General features: G+C 53.1%; 1 protein-coding gene across 2 annotated transcripts in view; it reads left to right on the top strand.

Annotated features, from left to right (window-relative positions):
- SRPRB (SRP receptor subunit beta) overlaps positions 1 to 11,793 on the top strand; it is a 66,885-nt gene extending 55,092 nt beyond the window's left edge. The window contains exons 2-8 of one of the 2 annotated variants that reach the window (XM_068421060.1): positions 427 to 545; positions 693 to 787; positions 2,061 to 2,138; positions 4,059 to 4,141; positions 5,298 to 5,434; positions 6,355 to 6,409; positions 9,642 to 11,793. In XM_068421060.1, the coding sequence (XP_068277161.1) occupies positions 427 to 545; positions 693 to 787; positions 2,061 to 2,138; positions 4,059 to 4,141; positions 5,298 to 5,434; positions 6,355 to 6,409; positions 9,642 to 9,858 (784 nt within the window). In that variant the 3' untranslated portion in view covers positions 9,859 to 11,793. Of the gene's footprint in view, positions 1 to 410; positions 546 to 692; positions 788 to 2,060; positions 2,139 to 4,058; positions 4,142 to 5,297; positions 5,435 to 6,354; positions 6,410 to 9,641 lie in introns of those variants that run through there. The other variant, XM_068421061.1, reaches the window with a different exon arrangement.
- Positions 11,794 to 13,558: the final 1,765 nt, after the last annotated feature.

Here is a 13,558-nt window from a genome sequence, read left to right as displayed (position 1 = left end):
CCAGTGCTGTAATAAAGTGAGTGCCTGCTTAGTGCTACATTGGTGTTAAGAGGTTTATTCCTGATTTTGGTGACAGTTTGAGTCTCAAACCAAGGACCTGGTGCTGAGCTGAGGGGGGCGACCACCTCCCGGACCTTGACAACCCTTTTGGTGAAGACATTTTCCCTGATGTCCAACCTAACCCTCCCCTGGCACAACTTGAGGCCGTTCCCTGTCGTCCTGTCACTTGTTACCCGGGAGAAGAGACCGACCCCACCCCGCTACACCCTCCTTTCAGGTAGCTGCAGACAGCCCCAGGGCCGCCCCCCGCCTCCTCCCGGGACCCCCGAGGGCACCACAGCTCCCGGCAGGCCCCGCGCTCCCGCCGCCCTTCCCGGCAGCCCCCGCGGCCGGAAGCGGAAGCGGTGCACGGCGACGTGTGCGGCGGGCCGCCATGGCGGGCGGGCTGGAGCCGCACCTGGAGGCGCTGCGGCAGGAGCTGCGGGCGCCCGGCCCCGCCGTCCTCTCCGTCCTCCTGGCGCTGCTCGCCGTCGCCATCACTTTCCGTGAGTTGCGGCCCGCGGGGGAACACCCCCGTCCCCTTAATCGGGCCCTGCGGGCCTGCCCGGGAGCGCCGCCCCCCCCCAGCGGGCCGCGCTGGCTGAGGGGGAGCCGGTGGCGGTGGGTGAGGCGCTCCCTCCTCTCTCCCGCAGTGATCTGGAGGGTGGTGCAGGGCAGGAGGAGCAGCCGGAAGGCGGTGTTGCTGCTGGGCCTCTGCGACGCGGGGAAGACGCTGCTTTTCGCGCGGGTGAGTGCGGAGACGGCGGTGGGAGGGGGGCTCGTAGCGGAACCCCCCCCCCGCCGGCTCCAGCCCTCTGCCCTCCTCTCCTAAGGAGGTGAAGGATTTGCCGCCGCGCTCTCTTCCTTCTTGTTTGAGCAACGTGGAGATTCAGTATATAAATAGATTTTTTTTTTCCTTAATAAGTGTTTTTTAAATTTTTTTTGGGGAAAAAAAAATCCTGAAATTGCTTCATCCATGTGTCCTGGTTTCATGGGGATAAAATTTATAGAATCAATTGTCTGTTACGTGTTGTTTCAGTCTGTGGGCAGCCATGGTGTGGTGATCAAGGCCACGAGCAGTGAGAGCCAGGGCAGCTGCCCCAGGCTGGCCCTCGGGTGTGTTCTATAGCATTAACGTCACGTTCACTATAAATGGGAAAGCTGCTGGGGGTGGGCTCTACTCTGCTCTCTTCTTCCCTCCCTCTTTCTCCTTCTACTCTCTTCTCACCGATTGCTGTCACTGGAGCAACTTGCCACAGCTCTGTGGGCTAAGTATAATTTTGTGTGTTTTGTATTAGCATTGACGTTGGAGCGAGTCCAGAGGAGGCCACGGAGATGCTCAGAGGGCTGGAGCCCCTCTGCTCTGGAGACAGGCTGAGAGAGCTGGGGCTGTTCAGCCTGGAGAAGAGAAGGCTCCAGGGAGACCTTCTAGCACCTTCCAGTGCCTGAAGGGGCTACAGGAAAGCTGGAGAGGGACTTTTGACAAGGGCATGGAGTGACAGGACGAGGGGGAACGGTTTTAAACTGAAAGAGGGGAGATTGAGATGAGATCTGAGGAAGAAATTCTTTGCTATGAGGGTGGTGAGACCCTGGCCCAGGTTGCCCAGAGAAGCTGTGGCTGCCCCCTCCCTGGCAGTGTTCAAGGCCAGGTTGGATGGGGCTGGGAGCAACGTGGTCTGGTGGAAGGTGTCCCTGCCCATGGCTTTAGGGGTCTTTAAGGTCCCTTCCAACCCAAATCATTCTATGATATTAGTTTATTTTATTAAATCTGTTTAAGTTTTAACCCACGAGTCTCCCTCCTTTTCCCAATTCCCTTTCTCGGTCGGGGAAGGGACACTGGGTGATAGAACACCTGGTTGTTGTTTAGCCCTGGGTGCAGGCTAAACGGAGACAGCACGTAAATTTAAATCAGATATCTGGAGTCTCTTACCCCTTACAGATAGTTTCTGAGTGGATGAAATGTGATGCCAGTGTTCCTCCAGCCTCCTTTTTCTGAAAATGACTTTTTTTTTCCCCCACAGCTGTTGACAGGCAAATACCGCGATACCCAGACTTCCATCACCGACAGCTCTGCGGTTTACAGAGCCAGCAACGACAAGGTGAGCAGGCAGGCTTTCGGCTGTAACTTGTGCGTGGTTGCTACAGCCAGCTGGTGCCTTCGTTTTTCTGCTCCCTCTGCTAAACCTGGCTTGATGCTTTTTGTGCTGCTCAGTCTTGCCAGCTTGAAACCAGGCCCCAGTTTGGGCCGAATGTAGAAGAGGGTTTTCCTAGGCAACGCGTGCTGAGAAAGTAGGAAAATACTGGGAGGTGTTAGGGACTCCTTGTCTGCACAGGTTCTTTTTTCTTTGCTTGTCAAATTGTGAAACCTTTTTGACTGAAAACCACATCTGTGGATCGTGTTTTGAAAGGCCAGCACCGTGTGGTGGTGTTTTTTTTATATATAGAAGAGGAAAAGAAGCTGCTTTTAGAAGTGGGGTGAAACACACAGGACTGTGAGGACACCGGTGTGGTTCGGAGCAGGAGGGAGGTTTGTGAGGGAACATTGTCCTGCTGTGTTTGGTTTATTTGCTTGGCAGTAATTTCTGTGTCTCCCAAGCATGTAAAAGCTTTAGCAGCTTTAGAAAGAGACTCCAGCTCAACTTCCTACGGTCTCAGAAAGGGTTTTGGTTATTTTCAGGTCCTGGGCTGCCACAGGCCTGGTTATTTTTGGTTTATGGTGATCTCTTTAATTTCAGAAGAGTTTCTGCCTCTTGCTGGGTGCACATGTGGCAGGGAAAGCAATAAGCTGGCAGCACGTTACGTGCTGGGGAATTATAAAAGTAGGGGGTGTTTTTGTGGCTTCTCTACAGCAATCTTCAGTAACAGGGGTGATAATAAGAGGTTAAAAACTTAAAGTTAAGGGAAATGCAGGGTTTCTTTTTATATTTGTGTCGTAAGATTGAGCAGACAGGAGATATTTGGAGGGGGAGAGGTGCTGGAACAATGCGGCCTGCTGCTTTTTTTCTTTTAAAAGTTTCCATTAGAATCCAAGAGCAGGGAGTTGGCAGGGTCTTGTGCAGTGTTCTCTCCCCTCTTGAGAACAGCGAGCGTTATCTTGAGAACAGCGACGTGGCCCTGCTTGGCCACGTCTCGGGAGCGTGTGAGGGGCATTCGTTCTCTTTAATGGCACTGCTTTCTCTGGCTGGCAGCCTGTGGAAAGGGAAAAGTTGGAGCTTTCAATTAAAAAAGTCTCTTGCAAGGGGAGTTTTGTGTTATTCCCAGCAAAGTTCTGTGTGTTGAGGTAGAGTTGTGGCTGGGTAGGTCGTGTGGGTGAATAGATAACTTGGTTCAGAGACTGTAGGATTAGTATTCTGGGCAGGAGGACTTGCAGGACAGGAGTTTGTGGTTTAGCTGTGGAGAGATCTCCTTGCTGTCAGGGATGGTGTAAATCTGCTGGTTTACCAAGAGAGGTGACTGATGAAGCTCTGTCACTCGCACTGTGTGTGTGGCAGTTGTAGGGGGGTTCTGTGAGTGAGAAATGGGTTGAATATTCCCTTTTCTGTGCGGTCATGCGCTGTCCTCTCAGCTCTGGTGGGTGGGTTGCTGGTGTTGGTGCCCTCCTTACCAAGTCCTGGCCATGAACGTCATTCCTCAGCATTTCTTTTGCCTGTCGGAATTGTTTGGGCTGGTGGAGAGACTGCACCTCTGGGAGAGTTACGTGCTTTTGCCCGGTGTGGGGATTCGCTTGCCCACTGCTGCCCCAGCACCAGGCTAACTGGAGTCCACTATCAGACTGGTTTTCCCTGGGCTGTGATCACAGGTACCCCTAGATTAGGTTTGGTTTATTTGCTTGGCAGTAATTTCTGTGTCTCCCAAGAATGTAAAAGCTTTAGCAGGTTTAAAAAGAGACTCCAGCTGGACTTCCTATGGTCTCAGAAAGGGGTTTGGTTACTTTCCAGTCCTGGGCTGCCACAGGCCTAGTTATTTTTGGTTAACGGTGATCTCCTTGGTTGCTGATACCTTCTTGCTTCTGTTCCCAGAGTGCTAACGTGACCTTAATCGACCTTCCAGGCCATGAAAGTTTGCGGCATCAGTTCTTGGAGAGGTTCAAGGCTGCAGCCAGGTAACTTGGAGGGGATTGGCAGGGGAGGAGGGGGCAGGTGATGTTTTGGACGGGGATAAACCAAATGGTGGTGCTGGGGATGCTGTGAGCTGGGCTGCATTCACTCTGTGTGCCCTGAGAGTCAGAGCTCTGCTGTGGGGTAACGGGGGTTAGTTACTGTTCTGCTTACCTGTGTTTGTAGTGCATCAGGAGGCAAAGCAACTGCAGCGGGGAGGGTGAGGGGCTGTGACATATCCCTGGGGCAGAGAGGGAAAGGTTTCCTGCTGCACCTGGACACGGGGGGCAGCGCTTCAGGCTGGGGGAAGAGTGGTTAGAAAGCGGCCTGGCAGAAAGAGACCCGGGGGTGCTGATCGACAGCCGGCTGAACGTGAGCCAGCAGTGTGCCCAGGTGGCCAAGAAGGCCAATGTCATTCTGGCCTCTATTAGGAATAGTGTAGCCAGCCGGTCTGGGGAAGGGATCGTCCCTCTGTACTCGGCACTGGTGAGGCCGCACCTTGAATCCTGTGTCCAGTTCTGGGCCCTGCACTTCAAGAGAGATGTTGGGGTGTTGGAGCGAGTGCAGAGGAGGGCGACCAAGCTGGTGAAGGGTCTGGAGGGTCTGACCTATGAGGAATGGCTGAGGGAGCTGGGGGTGTTTAGCCTGGAGAAGAGGAGGCTCAGAGGTGACCTTAGTGCAGTCTACAACTACCTGAAGGGAGGTTGTAGTGAAGTGGGAGTTGGCCTCTTCTCCCGGGCAACTAGTGATAGGACAAGAGGACACAGCCTCAAGCTTTGCCAGGGGAGGTTCAGGTTGGACATTAGGAAGCATTTCTTCTCAGCAAGGGTCATTAGCCATTGGAAGGGGCTGCCCAGGGAGGTGGTGGAGTCACCATCTCTGGAGGTGTTTAAGAAAAGCCTGGACATGGCACTTAGTGCCGTGGTCTAGTTGCCATGGTGGTGTCAGGGCAAGGGTTGGACTCGATGATCCCAGAGGGCTCTTCCAACCTGGTTGATTCTGTGATTCTGGGGTGTATTTCAGCCAGCATGTGCTAACCTGCTCTTGGGTTGGATGAGATCAGTTGTGGAAACAAATGTATCAGCCCAGGGTGGAATACTTGCAGGGGAAGATGGTTGCAGAGCTTCAGACCCAGCACATGTTCTTCCCTCTTTCCTCTAGAGCCATCGTGTTTGTGGTGGACAGCGTGGCCTTCCAGCGGGAGGTGAAGGATGTGGCGGAGTTCCTGTACCAGGTCCTGGTCGACAGCACTGTGCTCAAAAACGCCCCAGCGCTGCTGATCGCTTGCAATAAGCAAGGTGTGGTGTGCTGCCTTGGGGGCTGGGTGCCGGGTTCAGTCCTTGAGTGACAGGGGTTCATGCCGTGGCTGCTGAGCTTCTTAGGAGTTGGGATTTCAGCAAAATGAAAGCTGGACTTAGTTTTAAACTGAGACTGCTCAGCAGGAACGTTTCTAGCAGCCATTGGAAGAATTCTGAGGTCGGGTATGTCTAATAGCTTTGCAGAGAAGCACCACTTGGGAGAGCTACAGCTTTGTAGAGAGCCTTGAGTAAGGCAGGTAGCTTTCTGCTTGTGCAGAACTGTCTGTGTGAATCTGCAGGCAGCAGAAAACAGGATAAACTCGAGCATAATGTACTATCTGTGCACACTTGGTAGCTTCAATGTTAAAATCAGACAGCCATTTAGCTGCCAAGATTCTCTGTTTTGATTGGACTAGCAGGAACATCCAGTTACTGGCCAAGGGCTAGATTTTCAGATCCCTGTAACTTCGACAGCAAAGGATTGGATCCCTGTGTAACAATCTGAAGCTTTTGGCCAGTATCAGGTTGGTTTGATTAGTTATTTCAGGCAGTGCTTTAGGAGCTGCCTGAGGCCTTCCTGGCTCCACGTGCCATAGGTTAAAAAGTGCTGTGCTGAGCTCTGTAACACCAGGACAAGTGAGAGTGCTGGGCCGGGTGGGTGGGACATCAAACCCCGTGCTCCGTTTGAGGCAACTTAATGCCCAGCAAGAAGGAATTTATTCCCTATATTATATCAGACTTTTGGGTTTGCAAACCCGAAGCTCCAGCATCTCTTACCCTAGTGCAGACACAGGCGTCTTTCTCCCGGTACCTCTCACAACTGCAGAGCATGAGCAGGCCTTGCTGCACCTTGAGGAGGAGGAACCAGGTTCTGAGTTCTGACATAAAACCAAAGAGCTGATTTCCTTTTCTCTCTCTAGATGTCACAATGGCAAAATCAGCGAAACTTATTCAACAGCAGCTGGAGAAGGAGCTGTAAGTATGAAATTGGATCTGAAACCCTCTGAGCGTCTCTCTTCTCCTTCCTATCTCTTACCTCAGTGCTCAGTGAGCTCCCTTGAGCCACATCTCAGTTCACTGCAGAAAAAGAGCAGTCTGTTTTGTCTGTGTAGGTGTAACCAGGTTGAGAGAAGATTTCTCCTCTCTAAAGCACGCAAAAAAGCAGCAGGCACAGATGGCGTATTGCCTCCTAGCAGCTGTAGGTTGGAGAAACAACACTCCAATCACAGAATCACAGAATCAGCTAGGTTGGAAGGGACCTCTGGGATCATCGAGTCCAACCATTGCCCTGACACCACCCTGTCAACTAGACCAGGGCACTAAGTGCCATGTCCAGTCTTCTCTTAAACACCTCCAGAGATGGTGACTCCACCACCTCCCTGGGCAGCCCATTCCAATGTCTAATAACTTTCTGTGAAGAGATTTTTCCTGATGTCTAATCTGAACCTCCCCTGGAGCAGCTTGAGGCTGTGTCCTCTTGTCCTATTGCTAGTTGCCTGGGAGAAGAGGCCGACTCCCACTGCACTACAACCTCTCTTCAGGCAGTTGTAGAGAGCGAGAAGGTCTCCCCTCAGCCTCCTTTTCTCCAGGCTAAACACCCACAGGTCCCCCAGACACTCCTCATAGGACATACCCTCTAGACCCTTCACCAGCTCCGTTGCCCTTCTCTGGACTCGCTCCAGCACCTCAAGGTCTTTCTTGTGGTGAGGGGCCCAAAACTGCAACCAGGATTCGAGGTGCGGCCTCACCAGTGCCGAGTACAGGGGGACGATCCCTACCCCAGTCCTGCTGCCCACCCTAGTCCTGATACAAGCCAGGATGCCATTGGCCTTCTTGGCCCCCTGGGCACACTGCTAACTCATATTCAGCCGCCCACCGACCAGCACCCCCAGGTCCTTTTCCCCGAGGCACTTTCCAGCCACTCTCCCCCAGCCTGTAGCGGTGTGTGGGGTTGTTGTGCCCCAAGTGCAGGACCCGGCCCTTGCCCTTGTTGACCCTCACACAGTGGCCTCGGCCGATCGATCCAGCCTGTCCAGAGCCCTCTGCAGACCCTTCCTGCCCTCCAGCAGATCTACACTCCCGCTCAACTTAGTGTCATCCACGAATTTACTGAGGGTGCACTTGATCCCCTCATCCAGATCATCAATAAAGATACTAAACAGGACTGGGCCTAGTACTGAGCCCTGGGGGACACCACTGGTGACTGGATGCCAACTGGATGCGGTACCGTTCACCACCACTCTCTGGGCCCAGGCAGTCCTTTCCTAAAAGCTGCCATCCCTAAGCTAAGTGATACTTCCCAGGGCACTGTCCTCTCTCAGGTGCAGGCAAGGTTGTGCTTCCAAATGTCACTTCTGTGAGCAGCATGAAGATCTCGGTAGCTCTGCTTGGTTGTACTGGCACGGGGATTGTTTTTGTGGGGCTGCTCTGATGCTTGGTGTGCAAAGCTTGAGAACTTGGGAGAGAGCGTCTGGTTTTCCTGGCGTTGCTGGAGCCTGTTTGGGACCCCTGTGTTGTCTCTGTATCCCCCCTAAGGAGGACATTCACCTGGGAAGACAAATGATTTATGATCCTATATTTAATCTCTGTGCATGAAGATTCTGTCCCATAATTGTAGTTGTTTCTCTGCCCTGGGAGAGATCTGTGCAGCTCTTGAGCTGTGGTGGACTTCTCCACTGGCGTCTAGTAGAGGTTTTCCTTCCCTGCATGCACTCAACTGGGTATTTTCCTGTTGCCTGTGGGTCCTGTTCACTGCATTGCAGGTGCTCTTGGGGTTAGGACGAGGAGTGTAGCTCTTTGGTCTCCAAACAAATCCATGTTTGTGGGTTATGGCCACCTTGTTGCCAAGTGGTGGCCTTGGCAGTGTTAGGTGTATGGTTGGACTCGATCTTAAGGGTCTTTTCCAACCTAAATGCTTCTGTGGTTCTATAACCTCTTCGGCCAGCAGACGGCAGCAGGGTTATTTGTGCTGGTGCCTCTTCCAAGCTGAATACCTGACCTTCCTGTTGTTAGGGGAGGAATTAGCTGCCGTATATTTAAGCTCTCCAGGAAAACAAGCGTTCCTCGGTTCCGATGTTGGGTGTTTGCCCATTATCTGGGTGTAGAAGTTGGATTTCTAGGTAGGTTTTATGTGCCCCGTTAGGCAGTGTTATTCCTGCAGGCTGGCAGATTGCTGCCACCCTCTCCCTGCGCTGCCACGCTTGGGTGTCCTTGTGTGGAGAACCCAAGGAAGTGTCTGCTCTCTTATTCCTGAACTCACATCTATAGGCAGTGGTGGTCTTTCCCTGGGCCCCATTAATTTAGCTCCTTTCTGGGAAGAAGGAGTAGCTGGGGTTGACTGAGAGCAGGCGCTGCCAGGCTGCTCTGTCTCTGGAGGAGAGCAGCAGTCCAGCCAGGAGGCTCTGTGAGGCCACCCAAGACCCGGGGGGAGATTGCTGTTTGCATCCCTGCCTGGTGCAGCCCCTTGACTTCCCTCACCTCGCTTTTTGCTGCCTCAGAGGCAGTCAAATCGCAGCGCCTCTGTGTCTGTTGGGCTGTTCCATCTCCCTGTGCGGCCTCTGCCTTGGATACCTGGTGAGTGTGGACAAGGAGAGGACATCCTTCCTCTCCACCCATGGCAGGGAGTCGAGATGCATCAGGAAGCTGAAGGATGGGAGCAGCAGTGACGTTGCAGCCTGGTCCTTGGGCAGGCATTGCTCACGGGAGCAGTGGGGAGACTCTGTCCCCCTCGCAGTCCCCAAAGGTGTTTGGCACACTCGGGTGGCGGAGGGGTGAGCCCCTGCGTGATCCTTGGTGTCCCAGGTGCCTCTCTCTTCCCAGTTAACCCATTAAACTAGTGCTGAACCACATGTAACGCCTGGTGACTGGTGTCTGCTATGGGCATACTGGGGAAATTTGGATGAGGCCATCATCGCCTGACTTTTGCTGCTGTTCATAACAGAACAAAACCTGTTTAAGCACCCGCTCCTTGAGTGGCCTCCTGGCTGTCCTGCTCTCTTCAGCCTCTCTGCCGTTGTGCCTTCCAGCAGGTATTTAAGAGAAGTGGCCAAAGTGCCTGCCCCTGCCTGTGCAGAGCCATGGGACCTTCTGTCCTTGGTGGAGCTGGCATCCTGCTGACAGAGCTGGCTCCAAAACATCTCAGCAGCCCTGGTGTAGGTCATGTTCCCCTGGTTCACAGTTCTTGACTCTTTCCCTTCTCTCTCTGCAGCAACACCTTACGAGTGACCCGCTCTGCAGCCCCCACCAGCCTGGATGGCTCAGCCACTGGGGGCCCTGCCCAACTGGGGAAGAAGGGCAAGGACTTCGACTTCTCCCAGCTGCCCATGAAGGTGGAATTTGTGGAGTGCAGTGCTCGGGGCAGCAAGGGAGAGGAGGGAGATGCTGACTTCGAGGGCCTCGAGAAATGGCTGGCCAAGATCGCCTGAACAGAGAAGGGCAGGGGTGGAGGGAGAGACGTGGGGAGGCTGGGGGGGCAGGACACTTGGAGGCTGAAAGGAAAAAGCTGGACTGAAGCACTCAAATCTCATCTTGCTGCAGAAGAAACTTAAGCTGGAAACCAGCACTGTGGCATCTTCCTCTGCTGCTCACGGGCTCGGGAGCAACATGACACAATTGCTGGTGTGATTTCCTCCGACTGTCTCTATCACACTGTGACATTTTTTTTCTCCTCTCCCCTCTTCCTTTGTCTTCCTCTGGCATGCTGACCCTTCTGGGATGCTGACCCTTTGGGCTTCTGTGTTTCTTTAATCTTTAGGCTTTTCATTTTGCAGCTGCCAGGTAAATTAGGAAGGAGTGAGTTTTAGAGATTGGAGTCTGCGTGTTGTCTTCTGCCTTGGTTTAGCGTTGCCACCCTGTTACCTCTTGGTGCTGCTGCTCACCTGCTGCTTCGGACTTCTTTTCCCCAGCCTCTTGCTGCTTGGGAGCACTGTGCACACCACATCACTGAGGAGGGTATAAAAAGCTGTTTACTTCTGTGTCTTCTCCCTTCCCGTTCTTCCAAACTGGTGCAGTCCCATTTCTGTGGGACTGGAGTGGTCTGTTAAATGCCAAAACCAGGCTGGCTGCTCTGCCTTTGTCACTGTGAACTGCCTGTGTCCAGCTGCGGTGCCTGTGTCTGACACCTGGCATGACAGGCATTTGCTGTGCGGTCCCCTGCCTGTCTCCTGCTTCAGGCACTGCAGTAAGATCTTTTTGTGGGTGTAATTAGTCAGTGGTTGTGGCAAAGTGAGAGGGGAAAGTCAAGGAGCTACTAGCACATTAGTGTGATTCCTCCTCCTGAGGAAGATGCTTAGTGAAGAGGGGGAAAAAATGCACGACTTTCCCAGTTTGTTCATGTTCGTGGTGTTTAAAGCCAGAGTTCCTGCTGTGTGTGTGATCTCAGCTGTTCATCTCACGGGGAGGACTCAGGGAATGCCTGTCGCTGTCGCAGGGGCTCAGCAGGCTGCTCTGAGGCTTGGAGCATTGGAGGCCTCTGATTCAGGGACAGCTGCTCTCCTCCTTCCCATGCTCTGCCCGGGAGCATTGGCCATCCCAAGGGAGATCTGGCAGCATTGGTGTTGGTCAGGTGGGAGACAAGACCCTGGTGCTGTGCTGGGCATTCAGCTTCCCCTTCCTTAACAGCCATAAACCCCAGTTGCCCAGCAGCTTCACGTAGCTCTGTGCTCTGGTGGGGTGCTGTCCCTGTGCAGCACGGGGGTGAGGAGGATTGCTCTCCACACTGTGGGGTCCTGTGGCATTGAGATTTTTCCTTTGGTTTTGTTGCTTCCCCTTTTGTTTTAGGGTAGGAGGGAGTGGCTGGCTCCTGGTAGACCTTTTCTGTCCTTTGCAGACTCGACTCCTCTGGTTTGATGCTTCTTTCATCGCTCAGCTGAGCTGCTGCGTTGTTTTCCTTTCTGTCTGGGGCATCCTCTCCCTCCCTGTAGCGCTGCCAGGTGTTGGGAAGAGCAAGAAGAGTCTTTGGCAAAGACCTGTGCTCGTAATGAACCTGGGCCTTGCTTTTCTAGTCTTGTGAACCCAGTGGCTCTTCTACTATCCACGCAGGAGGCGGGGAGGGTTATATTTACAAAGTATGTTATATTTCCTGCAGCCAGAGTATTGCTGGAACATGTTTGTCATGCTTTGAACTCCTTCAACTTGGAGCTCCTTCCTAGGCCGCCTGCTTTCAATCCGTGATGCTGAAGTGAGAACATTGCTGTTTCTTTGGGCAGTTACTCTGCTTGCAAAGACCTGCCTCCTTGAAAAGCAGAGGCCAAGCACCAGCCTCTGCTGGGGTAAGGGGGGAAGGTAGCGTGAGGCCATGGTTGGTTTTAAGTTATTCTTGTTAAAAGTATTCCTTAAATAAATTTTTTTTTTGGCTTAAATGTGTATTCTCAAGTCTTGCTTTAGTCTGTATTTGCCTTGACTCTTCTCAGCAGCGTCAAACCCGCATGGACTGGGATCATGCTCAACGTGATGTTGGAGATCAACCTTCCTGCTTGGTGGCCAGGTCTGTGTTGTCAAAAAACAATGCCTCCTCCACACACAGGGCTTTGGGGTTGTTTTTTTTTTTGTGTGGGGGGGGTATGTATGTACTCCTTAGTCTGAATGTTAGAGACGTAGCAAAAAAAACCCAAACCACCAACCAAAAAACGTAACAAAAGGCAGTGGCTGAAGGAAAAGGGTAGAACTGGAAACTGAATATGAGGGTTTTTTCCCCCCAGCCAGCTTTGTGCTTTATTTTTGGCTCTTCTAAACCTTGCTCCCAGCCTGTGGCTTTGTGCTGGCGGAGCAAGTTACTCCTCAGGCTGCAGCCTGGCAGCCAGTGTGTTCAGATGTCTTTGGCAAGGCAGCAGCATGTGATAAACTCAGTCCTGTCTGCTCCAGCTGCCTGACCTAGAGTCAGCCACCTCTCTGCGTTTACACGTCTGCAGGGATTGAGGATTTCACTCCGTTTTAAAGCTCTTCTGGTCGGTGTTTTTCGCTATGGCTTGTGCTTTGCCTGCAAATTGTTCCCCTGGAAAGGAGGGGTGCTTTCGGAGGAGATGAGCAAGCACGGTGAGATCCAGGATAGCAGAAACCACATGAAAGTGGAGGAGAGATTGCTGAAGGGCAAAGAAAAGCAAAAATAGCGCGATGCCTGAACACTGGTGTCCCGCTGGTGGTGGGTTCCAGGCTCCCAAACCCAGGTGTTGCATCCGTGCCCTTTCCTGTGCACGGAGCCATTGGCCAGCCCCAGCCACCCTCACACCTTTGGGGCCAGGAGCTTCTGTGTTGGCCCTGTTTGGGCCAACTTTCACTGGCCAGCACCTCTGGCAGCTTGTCCAGCTTGATGTCCCTGATGGGATGAAGGTGGAGAAAATGGTGTTGAGGAAGGTCACATGGGTGTTAAGGGAGAACCTGCGAGGTGGAGGGGGAATAGGAACAGCACGGACAGATCTCATCTTCGATCCAAGGCAGCTCCCCTCCTGTCCTCTCCCCTCCTCTCCTCTCCTCTCCTTTTACTCCCCTTTTACACTGGATGCAGTGAGGCTGTTGACCAAGAGCACAGTGAAAAGGAAAGCCCTGCCTTGCCCTGCACAGTCACGGAGTGAGGACAGCAGAGGCTGAAGACATGTACCCAAGAAAGCTCCTCCACTCCCTTACTGTCCCTCCCCATTGTTTCTGTCTGTGATGCTGCCACGGAGGGGCTACAGCCACAACATAAAGGAGGAGGAAGCTGTGGTGGCCCTGACAGGCCCATGCTCCTTGCCCAAGAGCCCCATCTCAGCTCAGCCCTGGCCCTTCAGTCCCTTCCTGAGCTACGCTGTAGGTGTCATGGTCTCCAGCTCAGCCATGGCCACGTCTGTGCCTGGCCATGGACCCCACTGATCCAGACCCACCAGCTGACTATCCAACACCCTTTGCTATCTCAGCCTGGGGATGGTATTGCTGATCCTGACCAGCAACGTCTGCCATGGTCCTCCTCAGGTGGCAAATACTCTTCAGCAGCCACCCTTCCTACAGGAGATGTGACCTTTGGGGATCTTGTGCATTCATGTCAAGCCCTTTGCTCTTGGCTTCACCTTTTAGCAGCGCTGGCTTGGTGAGATGAATGGTGTGTCCTTTGCAGGAGGCTCTTGATAAGCTCATGAAGCAATTCCTGTGATA

This window comes from Nyctibius grandis, chromosome 32 (genome assembly GCF_013368605.1).
Source record: "Nyctibius grandis isolate bNycGra1 chromosome 32, bNycGra1.pri, whole genome shotgun sequence".
Classification (NCBI taxonomy): domain Eukaryota; kingdom Metazoa; phylum Chordata; class Aves; order Nyctibiiformes; family Nyctibiidae; genus Nyctibius; species Nyctibius grandis.
Note: the sequence above shows the minus strand (reverse complement) of the source record. Positions and strands in the feature narration are given on the sequence as shown.